The sequence below is a fragment of the Pseudopodoces humilis genome, chromosome 8 (assembly GCF_049639895.1).
Source record: "Pseudopodoces humilis isolate 2021_Gansu_Grassland_sample_001 chromosome 8, ASM4963989v1, whole genome shotgun sequence".
NCBI classification, from domain to species: domain Eukaryota; kingdom Metazoa; phylum Chordata; class Aves; order Passeriformes; family Paridae; genus Pseudopodoces; species Pseudopodoces humilis.
In genome coordinates this window covers 7602807-7619959 of record NC_142207.1, presented here as the reverse complement: position 1 = coordinate 7619959, position 17153 = coordinate 7602807, and the positions used below count along the sequence as shown (strand labels likewise).

At 43.7% G+C, this 17153-nt stretch overlaps 1 protein-coding gene across 2 annotated transcripts in view; it reads right to left on the bottom strand.

The window, feature by feature from the left end:
- DPP10 (dipeptidyl peptidase like 10) overlaps positions 1-17153 on the bottom strand; it is a 435737-nt gene that overhangs the window by 237569 nt on the left and 181015 nt on the right. The window contains exon 1 of one of the 2 annotated variants that reach the window (XM_005519624.3): positions 5954-6087. The exons of the other annotated variant lie outside the window; for it this stretch is intronic. Coding sequence (XP_005519681.2) covers positions 5954-6025 — 72 coding nt within the window. The 5' untranslated portion in view covers positions 6026-6087. Of the gene's footprint in view, positions 1-5953; positions 6088-17153 lie in introns of those variants that run through there. 2 annotated transcript variants of the gene reach the window in all.

The window sequence follows — 17153 nt, the reverse complement described above, 5'->3', positions numbered from 1 at the left end:
GATTTTGTAACTAATGCATCGACTTGAAATATGACACAGGTCCTGTAAGACTTCCAAAGACAGTGTCAACAAGTCACAGGTACCTGCTGGCAGGACACAGGCAGGTGTGGCAGCAGGTGGGACTACCTGTGCAATGTTAAAGGAAGTCAAGTATGTGAAATGCAAATTTGTGCACCCACAAGTCTTTCCATAGGTCAGACAAACTTCCAAACTCTTATTAGCTAAAACATAAAAACAAAACACAATAACAACAACAATGGTACCCCTCTAGGGATCACTTACTGCATTGTTTACTACCACCATGGGAAGAGAGTCTGTGGTCACATTTGTGTGTCACTAACACATGCATATGATCTCCAAATGCCTCCAAGTTATTAAAAAGTGCTAAAAGGATGGCTTTCAAATATGAGAATAACATAAACAGCATCTCTGTTTGCTTAAAGAGTTCCTCCCTCTTGTTAATTATCAAAATAGCTTGCCTGAAGCAATACTTTCAATTGGAAGATGCTGGAAAAAAACACAGACAGGGTTTTTAAAAATAGCTAATACAATGCGTATGTTCAAATAGCTGAGGCTACAATGTAACCTACAGCTGCCTGCAATTCTTTCAAACACAAAAGAGCCAAAACGATTGCCCTGCTTCAGAGTTTTTGATTCACTGCATTAAGTAATCCCTTTAATCCACCTGCAAGCAGAGGGCTCTACATGCTGGAGAGTCAGGTGCTGTGTGATGCTGCCCGGGTTCCCACACGCTGTTCTGCAAGCAAGGCACGCTGCAAAAAGGCATCAGAACCATGAGGGGAGGGCACCAAGAGCAAGAGAGCACCAGCACCATCACCCTGCCCTGTGTCCACCAGCAGAGATCTCTTTGTGGTTGTGCCCCAGGGCAGAGGCTGGATAAAGGACTGGAAGGGTCTTGAAGTTTTCTGCATGAGGAAAGTGATTTTCTGACACTCATTGGACACATCACTTCTGAATTTGAGAGGTGCAGAGAAACACCCTCGTGTGCTCTGCAGACACTGAAAAAAAAAGAGTGTGGCTCAAGCTCCCCCAGACTGGCCACCAGAGCAGGTACCAGATGGCACAGACAGCGATGCTCCCCAATTAACATCAGGAGCATCTCACCAAAAACGAGCCTGCCCCTGCCCCACGGAGCTCAGAGCAGAAGACAGGAACTGCAGTGAAGACGGAAGACAAGCTTCAGGTTTTTTGTGCCAATCACCACCATCAGGTACACGGCTGAACTACATCGAAACAGTCACCAGGCACAGAGAAAATGAATAAAGGCCACATGTACTATTTGAAAGATGACACATCCTGTGCCTTCCTCAAGAATCTGAATCCTGAACAATATTACAAACCACCACAGGTAATACATTTTCCTATAAGCTTCTTGGGCAGCTGGTCACACAGTCAGAAGATACCGCAAGCCTGTAATCCCCCTTGCTGGATTCAGCACAGGCACAGCGTGGCCTCTAGATAGCGTAAGAAACAGAATTTTAAAGTTTAAGTTAAGATCCAAATGATAGCTCTTTATGAAATATTCTGGGCATAATAATATAACCTTATTTCACCACTACTATTGGCTTTTCTTATTGACTGTTTGTGACATTGTGTTGAAGCTTGTTGAAACCAGTAAGTTGGGTAGAGCACCACAACAAAGCAAGGTAAAAGTTCCCCTAGGCTGGTAAGCAGGAAAAATGCAAAGTCACTTTGGATTATGTACTAGAACTGGATTTCTTATATCAGTCTGAGGCCAGCTCTGAACACAAACAGGAGTGGGGGACATGGACTTGACCACCTGACTAAATCTTTCAAGTACTGGAACTGTTGTGTGTATGGGATTAAAAGTTTCTGCCTGACCCATCAAGCTCAAACTGACCTGAGTGAGGCAAAGGAGAGCCCCTTCACCTTGATAAAAGCTCATTAAGGTGAATATTGCTCTGGACAGACACAGCTATCCATCAATGCTTCTCCCACTACAAGATCAGAGTCTGCTTTGGGGAAAAAGGAGCAAAGCAATGAAGAAAGACATAAAAACAGAAATTATTTTGGCTCTAGTCCCTGCAAAAAATAAAATACAGATGTCTTTTGTTCAGATGTACTTTTAGAATGTGCCACCTGTCTGGTGACCACAGAAACTGGTCATGAGACAGAAAAAGTCAACTCCTGAAATCAACAGTCAAGCAACAGTAACCACTTGTCCTTGTTTTTTTCACTAAACATGTAATTTAAATGCTTACCAAATAATGTCCCGTTTTAGTACAATACAATGTCTGATTTGACCTTGCCTGTTTTAAGAAGAATAATGTAGTAGATTCTGAAATATAGAAATATAGAGGAAAAACAAAACAAAACAAAAAAGCCAACAAAAAACTCACCCACACACAAAAAAAGCCCCATCAAATAAAAAAAAACAACACTCACCACCTTTTTTTCTGTTTTAAAATCAATTTTAAAAAGGCATCAAGTTGGGAGAGTAAAAGAGGCTCAGGAGAAAATTATTACAAATTTCAAAGGTCTGTCTTCTGCACACACAAAGAACAGCAAGTAGCACCAGGTGGTGTAGATCATCTGGTTTTCTGTAAACAGACTGAAGCCTCACAAAGGTAATACCTAGAGGAATTATCTTAGTTTTTCATCTGCAAAGGCAGCAACATTCATCAGCCAGCAAGTCATTCAGGTACATTATATTTTTCAAATATGTTGTGTCCACTGACTACTAAATGGTTGTGCCTTCTAAAAAAGATCACTAAACATCATTGTCCAAGACCCCAGGACAATTCTTAAGAGCCACAAGATGAAAAACACTCATTTTTGTCTTCTAAGGGGAACTGAAAGAGCCACATTAACTCCTGACACAGCACTCAAGTGACAGAAGTCTGAGCACTTGGATAGAGCATTCCAGAAATACAGGTAATTTACAGCTATTTTCCCTTCTACAGATATATCACCTGAACATAAAACTGTAATTTTTGCAATAAATATGACTCATCATTTAGCAGCGAGGTGAGAATAAATCTGGCTGATTTATCAAACTGAATGCCAAAACATCAATAGCACTGTTAATGGAAGTTGTTATTGGATGCCTTGTCCCAGGGGAGCCTTGGTTTAAAAGTACTACCAGAGGACGTGTTGGATATGAAGTTGTGTCCAATTATTTATAAGGTGATGGCTGTGGATGCTTCAGTCAGTCAATCCAAGCTTTTATTTAAAGTGGAGAATCCCAGCATTAGCCTGCTGTAATTTGAAATCCCATCTTGGGTCACAAATTTACCTATAAATGTACCAGAAATACTTCACCTTTGGTATGACTGCTCTCAGACAAATCTGTAAAACCAGACTTTGGAATCAGGAAAGAGACTGACACTTAGAAGATCTTGGTACAATTCCTTTTTCTTTCTAGAACCTTTTTCTACTTGTCTACCAGAAAAGATTTGCCGCCCTGCTGCCTCAGGAAACCCTTCTCAGAGCAGACACCTTCTTGTTATAAAGAGGTCAATAAGCTCCAAGTGTCAAAGACAGTGACACTATGAGTTCACACAAGCTCACCAGCAACATGCAGTGTGAAACATTGAGTACAAGACAGAGATGGATTTATTGAAGGCCCTGAGAAGGATGCATTTTCCATATGAGCAAGCCCATGAGTGCTGTGGGGTGTGGAAAAGCAGAATGAACATATGAACTCCTGATCTTCTTCCCCTCATGCTCACCACAGCACCAACTCCACAACTGCAACCACGGAAAGCCAACAAAAGAGCTTTGAAACAATAAAATTCTTTTGTTAGGATCACAGGCACATCACACTGCTGCACTGAGAATGGTTTCCAGCACAAACCTATGTCAGACCCAGCCTCTGGTCCAGCCCTGCCCAGGGTGAGCGTGTCCCACGGATCCTGCAGAGGTGCATGGGTGGACATCCATGACCCTGACCTCATTCTGCACGGAGCTCACTGCAGGACTCGGGCCCCCATCCTTATGAGGGGCATTCAGACCCACAGAAAGACTTGCTATCCACTAAAAGCAACGTTTCACATGGCATGCTGTTACATAGTGCATGATGTCCCTGACACCTAAGACAACAGGTAACCAAAGCTGATTCAGTATTACTTTAACCAAGATAAGTAAACTTGCTCTGAAAAACCCAATCCAAATATACAGGACTTCACATCTTCACACTCAGCCAGGCCCACAAGACAAACCAGCGGCTGCCACATCCACCACTGAGAGAAGCTGAGAACTCCAGAGCACTCAGGCAATAATGTTTCTATATTTAGGATAAACCTTAATATTTAAGTGTGCTTTAAATTGATATCTTACTGCTGTTCCTCATTACAACCTAAAAAAGCAGTCAAACTGGTAATTTTGTTCATATAATATTAATCCTCCTTTGAAAAGACCTCCACCTCCAACAACAATTGCCAATTCAACACTTCTGAATTGAATATAAAGAGAGATTGGTTAAGTTCAAGTACTTTTTATTACATCTAATAGCAGTACCCCTTTAAAGCAAAACAATGTCCTTGAAATTTATGAGCTCTGTGAACCTCTGAGCTTATTTAAAATGATCTTCACTTTTCCATAAATTCTACTATTTGCACAGAATTTAAGCACTGGTTGAAGTTACCCATCTATTTCAGATCATGTAACTTACGCAATTAATGTATTCAAGAAGGATCAAATGTATTATTTTACCAGCATTACACGAAAATGTGCATTTTTCAGCAGAGAGCATAGATCTTTAAATTTATTTAAATGAATGGGTTCACTGATACTGGACAGACTCCTCGGAGCTGAACGTGCAGCCTGGGTGTGCTTGCAGGACTGGGTACTCAGCCTCTGGCTTGCTAAAGCACATCTGAGCCCAGCAGCTTCCACTGCTGGCGTTTTTCACCCAATGCGAGCGTATCGAAGGAAAATTAAGCTCCGTGGATGGATATAGCAGAGAATGAAAACGTGAAATGCAGCTCCCCACGTCCTGCGAGCCCGTTCAGCGTGCCGGAGTTCCACACCAAAAGCGGCGCGCACGGACTATTTGCAAAAAAAATAAAACAAACTGAAAAACCCTCCGTTGGAGTTCGCATATTTTAAGGTGCTTGGGGGAGAGAGAGAGCTGAGCGCTGCCGGAGAGCCTCTCCCGCCGGGTGCCGAGGGCAGGTGCGAGGCTCCGGCTCCGGCACGACCCCCGCCCCGCCCCGGCTGCCGGAGGGTGCCCGGGGGACAGCCCCATCCCTCCCGATATCGCTCTGGAGCATCAGGCGCAGCGATCTGCCGATGAAAAACTTCGATTTTGTGAGCATGACATCCAAGTTCGGCTGCTCTCCGGTACCATCTCCCGTATGCGGACGCCGCCCGAGACTCGAAGCGAGCCGGTGCCGAGAATCACCTCTACCGAGAGGCATCAGCACCCCGCCAGCCTCAGCCCCGCCAGCCCACGGGGCGGCACCGTCGGGCCAAGGGACGTGACTGCCGGCCGGCCGCTGCCAAAATTCCCCCCGGGAAACCTCCCCGGCCTCCGGGGCCGCTCCCTGCCCGCCCCGAGCGGAGCGGGGGGCGATGAGGAGCGCCCCGCACCGCCGGCAAGCCCCGGCCGCTCCCGCGGTGCCACCGCCGCTCCCCGCGGCCGGGCAGCATCCCCCGGCCCGTGCGGCTCCCCCGGCGCAACTCGCGGGGAAGCGGAGCGCAAACTACGGCGGGACCGGGGGCTGGCCAACCTCCCAGCTCCCATGCGGATCCGGACGAGGCTGGGTCCCCTCCGGGCGGCCCCAGCGCATCCCCGAGACAGCTCCGCGGGGCTCCCTCTTCCTCCCGGCCGAACCGCCCCGAGGGCGCCCGTATCCCCCGTTCCCCTCCCGCACACTTTTCTCCAGCTCCGCACAACTTCTCCGGGACGGCGGCCGCCCCCCGCCCCGTCCATCCCCGGCCCCTCGGCGCCGCCCGCCGCGGCTCGCACCTGGTCGGGCTGCGGCGGCGGCGGGTTCCCCCTGCCGCCCGGGTGCGCCGGCTGCTCCTTCATGGCTGTCATCGCAGGGGCTCGGCGCGGCGCCCGTCACGGCGGCAGCGGCCCGGGGCACCCCTCCCTCGGCGCGAGCCGCATGCCACCAGCCGCCCCTGGAGGTGGCGCGGCGGGGGGGGGGGAGGAGGAGGAGAAGGGGGAGGAGGGGCGGGGGGCGCGGAGCCGCCGCCGCGGCAGCGCCGCTACCGCAGTGCCCCCGCGCGCCGGTGCTCAGGGGGCGCTCGGCCCCGCCGTGCCCCGAGCCGGGGGGCGGCCGCGCATCAGCGCCGGGCGCGGCCGCGGAGCGCCCCGAGCGGGCACGCTCTGCCCGCCCGCCCCGCTCCCCCCGCTCCGCCCGCCGTGGGCCGGCCCGCCGCCGCCAGCAGGTGTCACAGCCGCTCCCGCCGGCCCGGGAGAGACCATCCGCGCCCCCGCCACGGGGGCGTCGCTGCCGGCTGCGGCGGGGGCGCGCCGCCGGGGCCGCCCCCCGGCCCCCCCGCGGGGGCCGGCCCCCCCCGCTGCTCCCCCCCCGCCGGCCGCAGAAACCACCAGAGGGGCTAAAGGGAAGGAAAGGGTGAAGGAAGCCGAGCCACGCTGTTCGCCGGCTGTAGCGCTTCTGGTGCCGCACGGCTCCGGACTTGCCGGGCAGGGCAGGAGCTGTCCCGCCGCTGTCCAGCCCCGCCACGGCGCTTCAGCAGCGAGCGGCCAAAGGCGCATCTCCCCGGCTGTACCGGAACGAATGTTGCCAGCCACGGCCTGGGAAGCTCGGCGTGGGGCATCACAACCCTGGTTTGCACTAAGATGCTCCTCTTGGGAAGCCCGAGGCTGTGAAAGGGGTTCCAAGGACCGTTTCAGCTGAACTCAGCACAGGAGGCCTTGATGTGGAACTAGGAAAAAGGAGAACACCAGGGAAGACCATAGGGACCCAGTTTACCCTGTGTCCCAAAGCCATATCATCCAGTAGCTTCGAGGGGTGTTCTGTGTAAGGATGAATAAAGCAGACCATCTCAAATTTCATTCTAACCATCAAGAAGTAAATGGCTGAACTGTGAAGACAGATGCTGACTCAAGGTATAGTGAAGCCTTTGTAAGGGAAAAGAACCTCAAACCCAAGCAGGTGCAACACCTAGGCTTGGGCTGCTTGTTAATTCAGCTTGGTTTCATGCCCCAGCACTCAGGAGGATGGAGAACACAGGAGTGTCTCCATGCAGGAGATGGAGCACTGGGATGGGAATGTATGGCTGGCAGGAGAGAGAGCCCCAGCACTCTTAGTCAGTCAGCCTGGTCTCAAGAGGCTGCCAGATAGAAGGAAAGCTGTCAGCACATAGTGAGAGGAGCTTTTGATCATTTTTAATATATTTTGCATCAAAACTCACAAGAAAGGTCAATTCTGACTACATGGTGAACATAATTAATAGCAGTAACAGAGATCTAAGATTTCAGCCTGTGCTGGGAACTATTTAAATAGGGATGGGAAGAAGACATGGGACTGAGAAACTACACACCAGGCAGCCACAGAATAGGGAGAACTGAGTGCTTCCACCTTCCACTATCACACATCACCCTGTTGACTTCTCCACCAGTCAAGAGGCACAAAAAAATCCAAGCAAATTAACTTTGCAAGCACTCTAGACAAAAACTAGATGATGACTAATAGCCACCATTAATTTGTCAAGAGTTTATCATGTCAAACAAACCTAATTTCTTTCTTTATTAGGCTAACAAGCCTGTCAGTAGAAGAGCAGTGAATGTCACCTAGATTGCCTCACAAGGGCTTCCAGCACTGGAAGTTTCATCTGGACAGTTTCATCTGGTACAGAAAAACATCAACTGAGTAGAACTAAAACAAGTACCCACAAAACTGTTTCTCCAGCATCATTTCCATTTGCTCCTGCCAGCACTGGCAGGGCAGCTCTTGAACACAGGAGGCAAGGTCAGGGAATGCACAGCAACACAGACATGTAACAAGGACTATCAGAAACGTGGCGAGCACGTGCTCTGAAGGGAAACGGAAAGTAATCTGGATCAGTTAAGAGAACTGGGAGCTGATATGGAAACTATGTTCAAATGCTTAAAAGGTGCTACCAAAGAATGAAAATAATCTCTTTATTGTCTAAGTGTCTGTCTCGAGCACTATGAGTATAATTGGTGATGCCTAGAGAAGGAGAACCATCCAAATTAACTCACTCAATCTCTTTTTGTTGCTAACTTTATGATCCCTCTCCAGCAAAACACCAAAGGCCCCTGCATGAGACCCAACTACAAGATGGTTCTCACCTGCACAGTTACTTTCCCTCAGATCAGGAATCACCATTTCCTGTGCTTCTCTTCACAGCATCTCTTCCCTTACCTCTCCCCTTTACATATCTATTTTCTCTCTTACAATTCATTATTTCCCATCCCTGCTGCTGTCAGCCCTGTCCCTTTATTTCCTTGTCCTGCCTTGCTGCTGTCTCTTTTTGTTTAACATTTGCACTATGCAAAGAAAAAGCAAAAAGGGCAGCAAAGGTGGCACCTTGTGCACTCCCACACCTATTGCTCTGCTTTGCTTCCACAGATCAGCCTTCACTGCTAACCCTGCCTTAGTTTTGGCTGCATTCTGTTGGGCTTGGGGTCTTGTTTGCACTGAGCAATGTACAACACAGGGAGACTCAGATTTTGCCTGTGGCCTCTAGGTGCTACAGTAATACAAACAATAAGTCTTAGAAGCAGACATGTTCTGATTCGTGCTGTTTATGGCACAGGTCTATTGCAACTCAACTAATTACTGGGCCCTCATCAAAGCTGAAGAATTCTAATGATTTGGGGTTTGAATAGGCATGTTTCAATCAAGATTACTTTCAGCTCGTTTTCAATAAGACCCATTGTGATGGAGTTCCACTGCTAATCAAGAAGGAAAAAGACATTAGCAGACATTTAGCTGAAGCTTGGTTATTCATTGACAATATATTCACTGTGAGGTTTTATCACTCTAATGGACTGAGCTATGCAGCATAAGTTTCACAAAGGTTGTGCATGCTGGGTTGGGTTTTCATAAATCAATTAGAATTATGGGAAACAAGTATTTTTGGGGTAGGACTTTGGGAACTGGCTGTATACACAATGATTCTTATCTAAAGCTTCCTAAAATCAAGGCTAAGACTCTTATTTACAGCACTAAATCTCACCTTCTATCATTGTTTTTATATGTTGGTTCATTGGTTTATAGTATTGATGCTTTGATGATATTTAATTAATTCACCAGTTTTCACTAATGCCCACACCAACTTTAATTTAGGTCTTTTTTAGCAAATTACTGTTTAAGAGTATTTTGACTGGGCTGTTTAAAGGAACAGACATTTTACAGCTGTTAATAGGACGCATCTTTGAAACTGGAGCCTGGAACTAAAACTGCTGCCATATGGGTGAAGAAATAAAGTTGTATGGTGATTATGGTGGTTCCTTGAACCATTTTCACCCAAACACCTCATGGTATCACCAGGGAAAGCATCTAAGCTCTTGGGTGAAAGAGCTGCAGAAAGCAATAGAATTATGGTCTGAATCGGTTCTTTTACAGCTGCATTAAATGAATCCACCTTTAAATGGCAATTTTATGTTACAGACTCCTTGTAACTTCCTCCATCTTCACACATGAGATTTGGGTGCATGAGTCAAAACACAACATGACTATTTTATCTTCCACATAAGCTGAATATCAGCTCCATCAGAGAATTCTCCGATTGCTACAGCTCGCGTCGCATGACTCAATTACACATATGTTGTGTTGACACAGCAGACTAACGTGCAGCAAAAATTTTGGACAGGCAGCCAGAAAGCCAGGAAACTGTTTGAGAAGTAAAGGGGCCAGACATATGTGCAAAAAGAATACAGCACAAGATGCCACATGTAAGGGGAACTCTCCCTTCTCTTTCTGAAGAAGCCCTGGTGGTTTATCACCCTCCTGGCCTATCACCCCTCCAGGGTGATGTTGGGAGCACGGCCAGGTGCCAAAGGCTGCCTGTGTGCCACTTGTTAATCACTCCAGAGCCCTGGGACATGGGCTGGGAGCTGCAGGGCCTGAGCTACAGTGCACACAGACAACCTGGTTATGATAAAGTGATCAAGTGAACAAGTGATCAAGTGATTTCACTGCCTTGTGTCACACAGATGCTGCTCTGTACATGCCACCATGAAGAGGCACAGTATTACTGGCACAGTGCAGGTCCAGGCCCTTCCTTTGGCAATGACTTTTATGTTCCATAAGTTTGCTGCTGCTCCAGTGGGAATTTCAAAGTACAAACCTGCATCAGTTTTGTTTTCTGTATGTTTTATATGGCCCTCTTTACTGTGTGATTGCAGTAAAGGTGTAAGCAAAACCTATTGAAGCATTCCTATAAAAATAAGTAGTCACTTATAACCTTTACATCCAGTTGAGTCATTCCTACAGAGAATGGGGATTTTTTTTGTGTTCAAGGCAATTGGTCACAGCACCAAGTCTGACAGAGTTCAAGAAGAGTTTAGCCAATCCCCTAGGGCACACGTGTGACTCTTGGGGATGGTCCTGGGAAGGGCCAGGAGATGGATTTGATCATCCTTGTGGGTACCACCCCACTCAGCTTATTCTGTGATTCTGTAGTTGAGACCAAAAGACTGCCAATCACATCTAGTCAAGAACTTCAGCACTCTTAAAACTGAGGGAAAAAGACTCTCATCGTATCACCCACTACACCCACTGCATAGTCCAGCTGATGACTTTATGAAAGCTTCAAGGTCATGGCTTGAGAGATTGCCAGTGACTTTTTCAAATCAAATCTCATGAATAAACTCTGATTGTGGATTTCTGATTTATTTTTAAGCTCTGGCAACTGGACTAAAATAAAATATCATTGAAATCATATAGGTGAATTTAAAAATCAAACTAATGTCACCAAAACCTAAGAAAAGTTAAGATGACTGTTCCTCACTTGTGTTTTAAGCGGATTTGTGGGCTTGCAAAAACTAAAGATAGTTCTCCAGAAGAAAACCACTCTGAGTCACATAAAGCTGAAAAACAGACAGATTGTGGTTTTGTACAGAATGTTTTTTAAACTATGGCTTTAAATAACTGAATATTTGAACTTTGCTTCTTAAGAATTCTTTGATAGAGGGAAAATTCCAGGCACCTTCTGCATTTAGAAACATATTACTTTTTAACACCTGCTTCAGTGAAAAGCTATTTTCTTTGTGAATAAATTGTACTCGTGTTTCTCTCTCCTTGTCTTGTTTCAGATAAAACAATCAATGCAAACACTGAGTTAATAGAAATAAATGCAAATATATTCCAGCAGGAAAGTTACAAGACTTATTAAAATACACATGCAAATATTTCAGTGGAAGTACAGAGAACAAGACCAAGTACAGACAAAAGTATCTCTCATTATCCAACAAACAGCATATTCTAACAATAGTTCAAAGTTCAAAGGGAAGGCTTGACCTACTCCCAAAGCCTCTATGGAGCAATTCTGTCCAAATGTATTACTGGAATTTAAATCCTAATGGCACTTCCACCAAAAGATCTTACAAGCAGTTCACTAACATGAAACAGCTGAAATACAAATAATGGTACAGTATAAAACTCCTTGGGCTTATCACTTACACTTTTTTTACTCAAGAAAGCAGTTATACAAATGATGGAATAGGCTGGGAAGAGGCAAGACTAGATCTTGGATTTTGAAAGATGCATTTCCCATCCTCTGACCATTGCACTGTATCTTTAAACTGGCAGAAGTTACTCTAAGAGCTCCTCACCCATGAAAATATGTTACATCAGAGTTTGCAAGTAAAAGCTTTCAGCTTACTTTGTAACTCTTTAGAAGACACACCTGAAACTGAGGGAGAAAATAATACAATTAGTACAGGGGATCAGTTTGTACAGCAAAAAATTAAGGTTCAGACCTTTAAAATGCTCCTAATGAATATTTGTAGTAAAATATATGAATCCAGAAATACAGTGTAATCATGCATTTGCAAATCTGTGACATTTTACAGATTAAATAAGTTTAAATTTGGTCAACAAATCACTGGCCTGGGAACTCAGAATTCTCCAATTAACACAGGTATAAATCAAAAATATGTCCAGAAAAAGCAACTGTTCCTCAAAGAACTTCATACTGCATGGATATTCAGAAACAGCAATTGGTTCCCTGAGGATCCCCTGTCAGTGGTGAATAAAGAACTCAGACTGATGTGCAAACCCAGGTTATGACCTAAATCACAGTTCACAAAAATGCAATTGGCTTGTTCAGGAATCCAAAATCTCCTTGCTGCTCCTGTAAGACTTGTCAGATTCACAGATATTTAACCACGAGCAATGCAGGAAGAAAGTGGGAGATTAAACAGGACCTCAGTAGATCACTTACTATTAAAAATTACCCTGACTGAATGTTTTAATTAATTGAGCAATTGTTAGAATGTTGCCCTTGTACACTACATAATAGGGATGGATTAGGAAGACCAAATTCCACTTGCTAATTTGGGAGGTGGCAAGGAGAAAGAGTATAATGAAAAAAGGAAAAAAAAATTGAGAGAATAATGTGAGTTAAAAATCAGAATAGAATCATAACAAAATGCCATAATCTACAATAAAATTAAATTTGGAGAAAAAACTAAGTAAAATGCTTTAATACCATTAGATTACTTCCATTTCTTACTACTAACCAAAAATAGACTTTTCCCCTACTATGCTATTTAATTTAGTTTTTTAATGAAGAATATTATGTTAATTTTACTTTAATTTTAATTACAAAAGTCAAAATTAATTTCAGCCAGAAAGAAAATATTCCAATACCAATAGAAATTGTTCTCTTCTCCTATTCTAAAATCTTGTAAAATTCTATATAATTCCCCTGACACTTTTGATCAAAATTCATTTTTGTAGGATGATTTTCCTCTGAAATATTTTCCATCCAGCTCCAGTTCACTCTAAAAATAAACCAACAAGCCTCATGAAGCTGACAGTGATTAAACACCAAATTTCTATTGGGAATTGTTTTCCTTTGAAACAGAGATACGACTACAAGCACTTACATTATGCTGAAATTTACAAAAATCTTCTAACCCTGCACAGTTTGGGTTTAAAAATGGCAACTCCACTGGCCACCTCAATCCTAGGATGCATTGAAACATTGAGGGGAAAGAGTGGAGAACAGCAGGGCCTGTTCTCTGTTCAATACCTTTAATTCTGATTAGCAGTCACTGGATAGAGCAGATCTGAGCATCCCAAAAGACTTATGACTACATCAAAGGGAAGGAGAAGAGGTTTTGTGAAAAATTGTGCTACTGAACTTTTTTCCATGCTGTTTTTGCGATATGAAATGGAGCTGTCACAGAACTTTGCGCTAAGAACCTGTTCATCCTCTGCAGATGTTTCATAATGAAAGGCATCAAACAGTTGTACAATAATACAAGCATCCATTATCCAAGATTTGTGTAATACCTTTTCTTTCCCAAAGGATCTGAAAATGTTTTACAAACTGATATACAAATTATCCACGCAAAAAGCTATTCACCCATCAAGGAAACACATCTACAGCCCAAGGCAAAGCAGAACAACTGTGTGAATACACACTAATTCTCCAGTCAAGGCTGTGAGGAAAATATTAAGCATACAATATGTGAGTATACAAGACTCAGGAAGAATTTTGCTTTTATAATGCAAATTCTTCAATAAAATAGTGTAGGATCTTTCTTGGACATTGGCAATTACAACATTAAGTGAAATAAGCAAATATTTAAGAATATCAAGTATAGCAATGTGTACCAAGACTAGTTTATTGCATGGTTTCCTTCATGTTTCCAAATACTGGTGCCACATTAAAATATAAAAATAAAACAAATCTCAATGTCAATATAGTCTACCCCAGAAACAGAAGTATCTAAAAAGAGAGGAATAATTAGACGGAGACAGTAGCTTACTCAGCAATAGTCTACTCAATTCCTATCAGCACAAGTTAACACAACCAAGCGTTTCCAAAATAAAAAACATCACCCCAAATGAACTCTGCACTTAGACTGCATTATGGCTGAACTCTCATTTTAGTGAACTCTCTCTGATTATGGTGACCAGACATTTCATTTGGATCTTACTCTGCGACTTTTCCAGTTTGGCAGTCGCTTCAGCACTTCTGCTCAATAAAGAAGGTGGCAGAGACACTTAAGGGTACTTGAAGTGATAGAGTGTGATTTGAGGCAAAAGAGAGCTCTTTCCCTTTCAGTGCTGATATCAAGAATCTCTAATTAGAAGCAAAGTGTGCAAGGAAAAATGCAGACAGGGAAAATAATAGGGCTGAAGACTTAGAAGGAGGCATTGAGAAGTGTTACACAAGGTTTGGGACTAATTTTAACCTTGAGAACTGGGCACAAACCTCAGAGTTCCCAAGTGTGCTGACAGCATCCTCTCAGGAGACTTACACAGGACCACATATTGACACAAAGTTACTTTGATTTCAAATAAATATCTAAAACCCAGCCTCAGCATCATTACTCATCTGGGAGCTACATTCAGAAAGCCTCTTGAGGATTTCGACAGGCTACTGGGCAGGAGAGGCAGATAAAGAATTGCTGATTCCTCAAACCCTAGAGAATCCAGTAGGTTTGAGAAAGGAAAAAAAAAAAGCTATTAAGGAAAAGAGCTATCCTTCACATTGCACCCCTAAGCTAGGCTGATGCAGTGAAAAAAAAATCACAGAGATGGGCAAAAAAATGGGATATTATGAAAGTCTGAAACTCTCAGGCCAGCTATTTGGTTGGGAAATTGAAGCAGAACTATAGGAAAGGAAAAAAGGGAGCCCTCAATTAAGAATCTAAGGTAGTGATATGTAAATGCTTTGAAAATGAAAAACAGCTGCAAGAGGTTGAAACTCTTGCACACAGCCAACAGGGTAAGCTGCACTAGAGCATTAATGGGATGTGCTGTGGAACTGGGATTTTGCTGTAAAAGGGCAATAAATTGTTCAAGAGGAGCAGGACAGGGGGAAGAGGGAGGCGTTGTCTCTGTATCAATAACACATCTGCTGGTTCTGAAGTCTGCAGCTCAACCAGCCAGAGGGAATTAATGTCTCCTTGAATGACTGCATAAAGATAAAAGGAACCACAACTAAGGGTGCTGTACTGGAGGGAGTCATTCTTTCCCTCTTTAACCTTGAAAATCAAGCACAAGCCTCAGGCTCCACAAACATCCTGAGATTCATGTCTATGTATTGATGGGAGTAATGTGCAGATGCACCCTCAGGATGGATCAGGCAGCAGGGAGGATTTTTATTATACAATTTATGTCAACTTTCTGAACTCACTGGGGACAGTACTTTGTCTTCCAAAAGGAAGGAGAAACCACCAGGGAAATAGAAGGAACATAAAAGATCTTGTTAAGAATCAAAAGTTGTAAAGTTATTCCAATGAGAAGATTAGGAAGAAGTGAGAGAAAGGTGAATGAGAGAAGTCTTCTGCAAAAGCAAACTCCAAAAGAAGAAGGAGAAAAGGAATAAGGCTGATGTTTCCAGTACTCCTGTCACACACAAAAACCTCAGACTAGATACTTATGTAACTTATATGCTCACCAATTATGAAGACCAGAACATGTGAATAAAAATATAAAGAAATAAAGAAATAAAGAAATCAAAATCCCAGTCAATAAATCAATCTCACTCAGAAACATATGAGGCTTCAGTCATCTCTGAACTATTTAAGAGAAATCTCTGAGAAGTAAAAAAAGACAGGGTAATTCTGGTGAATAGGAGAATGGCAAAAACACTGTGGAAGGGGAGAATAAAGTAAACACAAGCAGCCTAGTTGTTAGATCTCAGAAAAGAAAAAAATACGCATACAAACTTAGGTTTGTAAAGAATAAGGTGATTAAAAAAACCCAGTATTAATTTATCTAGACAAGATAATATCCAGCCCATCTAGTTTCACTCAATTGGCAAACTAGGGATAATCAGGACAAAGTGCTGCAAGACTTCAAGAACAATGCCACATGATTTTCTTGTAAGAAAATGAGATTGAGATGAAATTATTGTTGCACAGCTGTTTGACAAGCTGTGTGAAATGTCAGTTCTTAATACTGAATTGCCAAAAGGGAAAGTATTTTCAATTAGGAACTCTCAGGGACTTTCCGTGCAAGTCCATCACTATTCATCACTATTTCAGCCATTGGAGTGTTCTTACAGACAGTTAAGAACAGAATCAGAAATGGAGACAGGCTGTAAAAATGATCCAAAATCAAAAATGTGAAACTCAATCACAAGTGTGTGAAGAGCTTCCCATGCAGAGCTGAAATCTGTGCAGAAAAGCAACAAGAGGATGAACTGCAGCCCAGAAGTAGCACAGAAACATTGTCCCATGCTCCGTCTTGCAGTGGGAATCATAAAATCATGGAATCTCCTGAGCTGGAAAGGACCAACAAGGACTCAGCAGGCTGATGCTGTTACCCCAAGAACACTTCTCAGTCCTGGGAGAGATGAAGAACAAGGCTTATATATATGCCAGCAAAACCAATATCTGATTTGATTAATATTGATCTTGTGGGTCTGTTGTTAATTTTGGTCACTGCACTACCAAAAAATAATTTAAAAAATATAAACAAACAAACAAACAAATAAACGAAAAGAAAAGAGAAGAGTAATTAAGAAAGTCTGAGATCTGAGGAGCAGTTAAAGAAATTTGATTTTTTTAATCAAACACAATTAGATCTGACTTCCCTGAATCTGGTTAATCTCCCAGTATGTGAAAAGGTGGTAAAAGACAGTGGACACCTGAGTTTTTTCAGAATCCTGTTCTGGAACAAGACAAGCATTTTCACTACAGAAACCACAGGAATGCTTCAGGAGCATTATTCTTTCTGATGATAAAGAATTTCCCTCATTACCAACTGGATCTGAATTGACCAGGCACTGCCAGAGGTTGTTTTTCAGGCACTTCAGGGAAGGGGCAAAAAGGAATTTGAGGATTTCCTTCAAACCTTCAGTTTCCAGGTGCTTGGAATTCCCTTCCCTTTCTGTCCCACACTCTGCATGGCAGCAGGATTCAGGCCTGAATTCTGTTTTCAGCCACCCCAATTACTGTATAAATAAACCCAATGACATTTTACCACATACCTGAAATTAAGCACATGCTTAAGTGCTTTGCTCAACAGCAATATACTTTA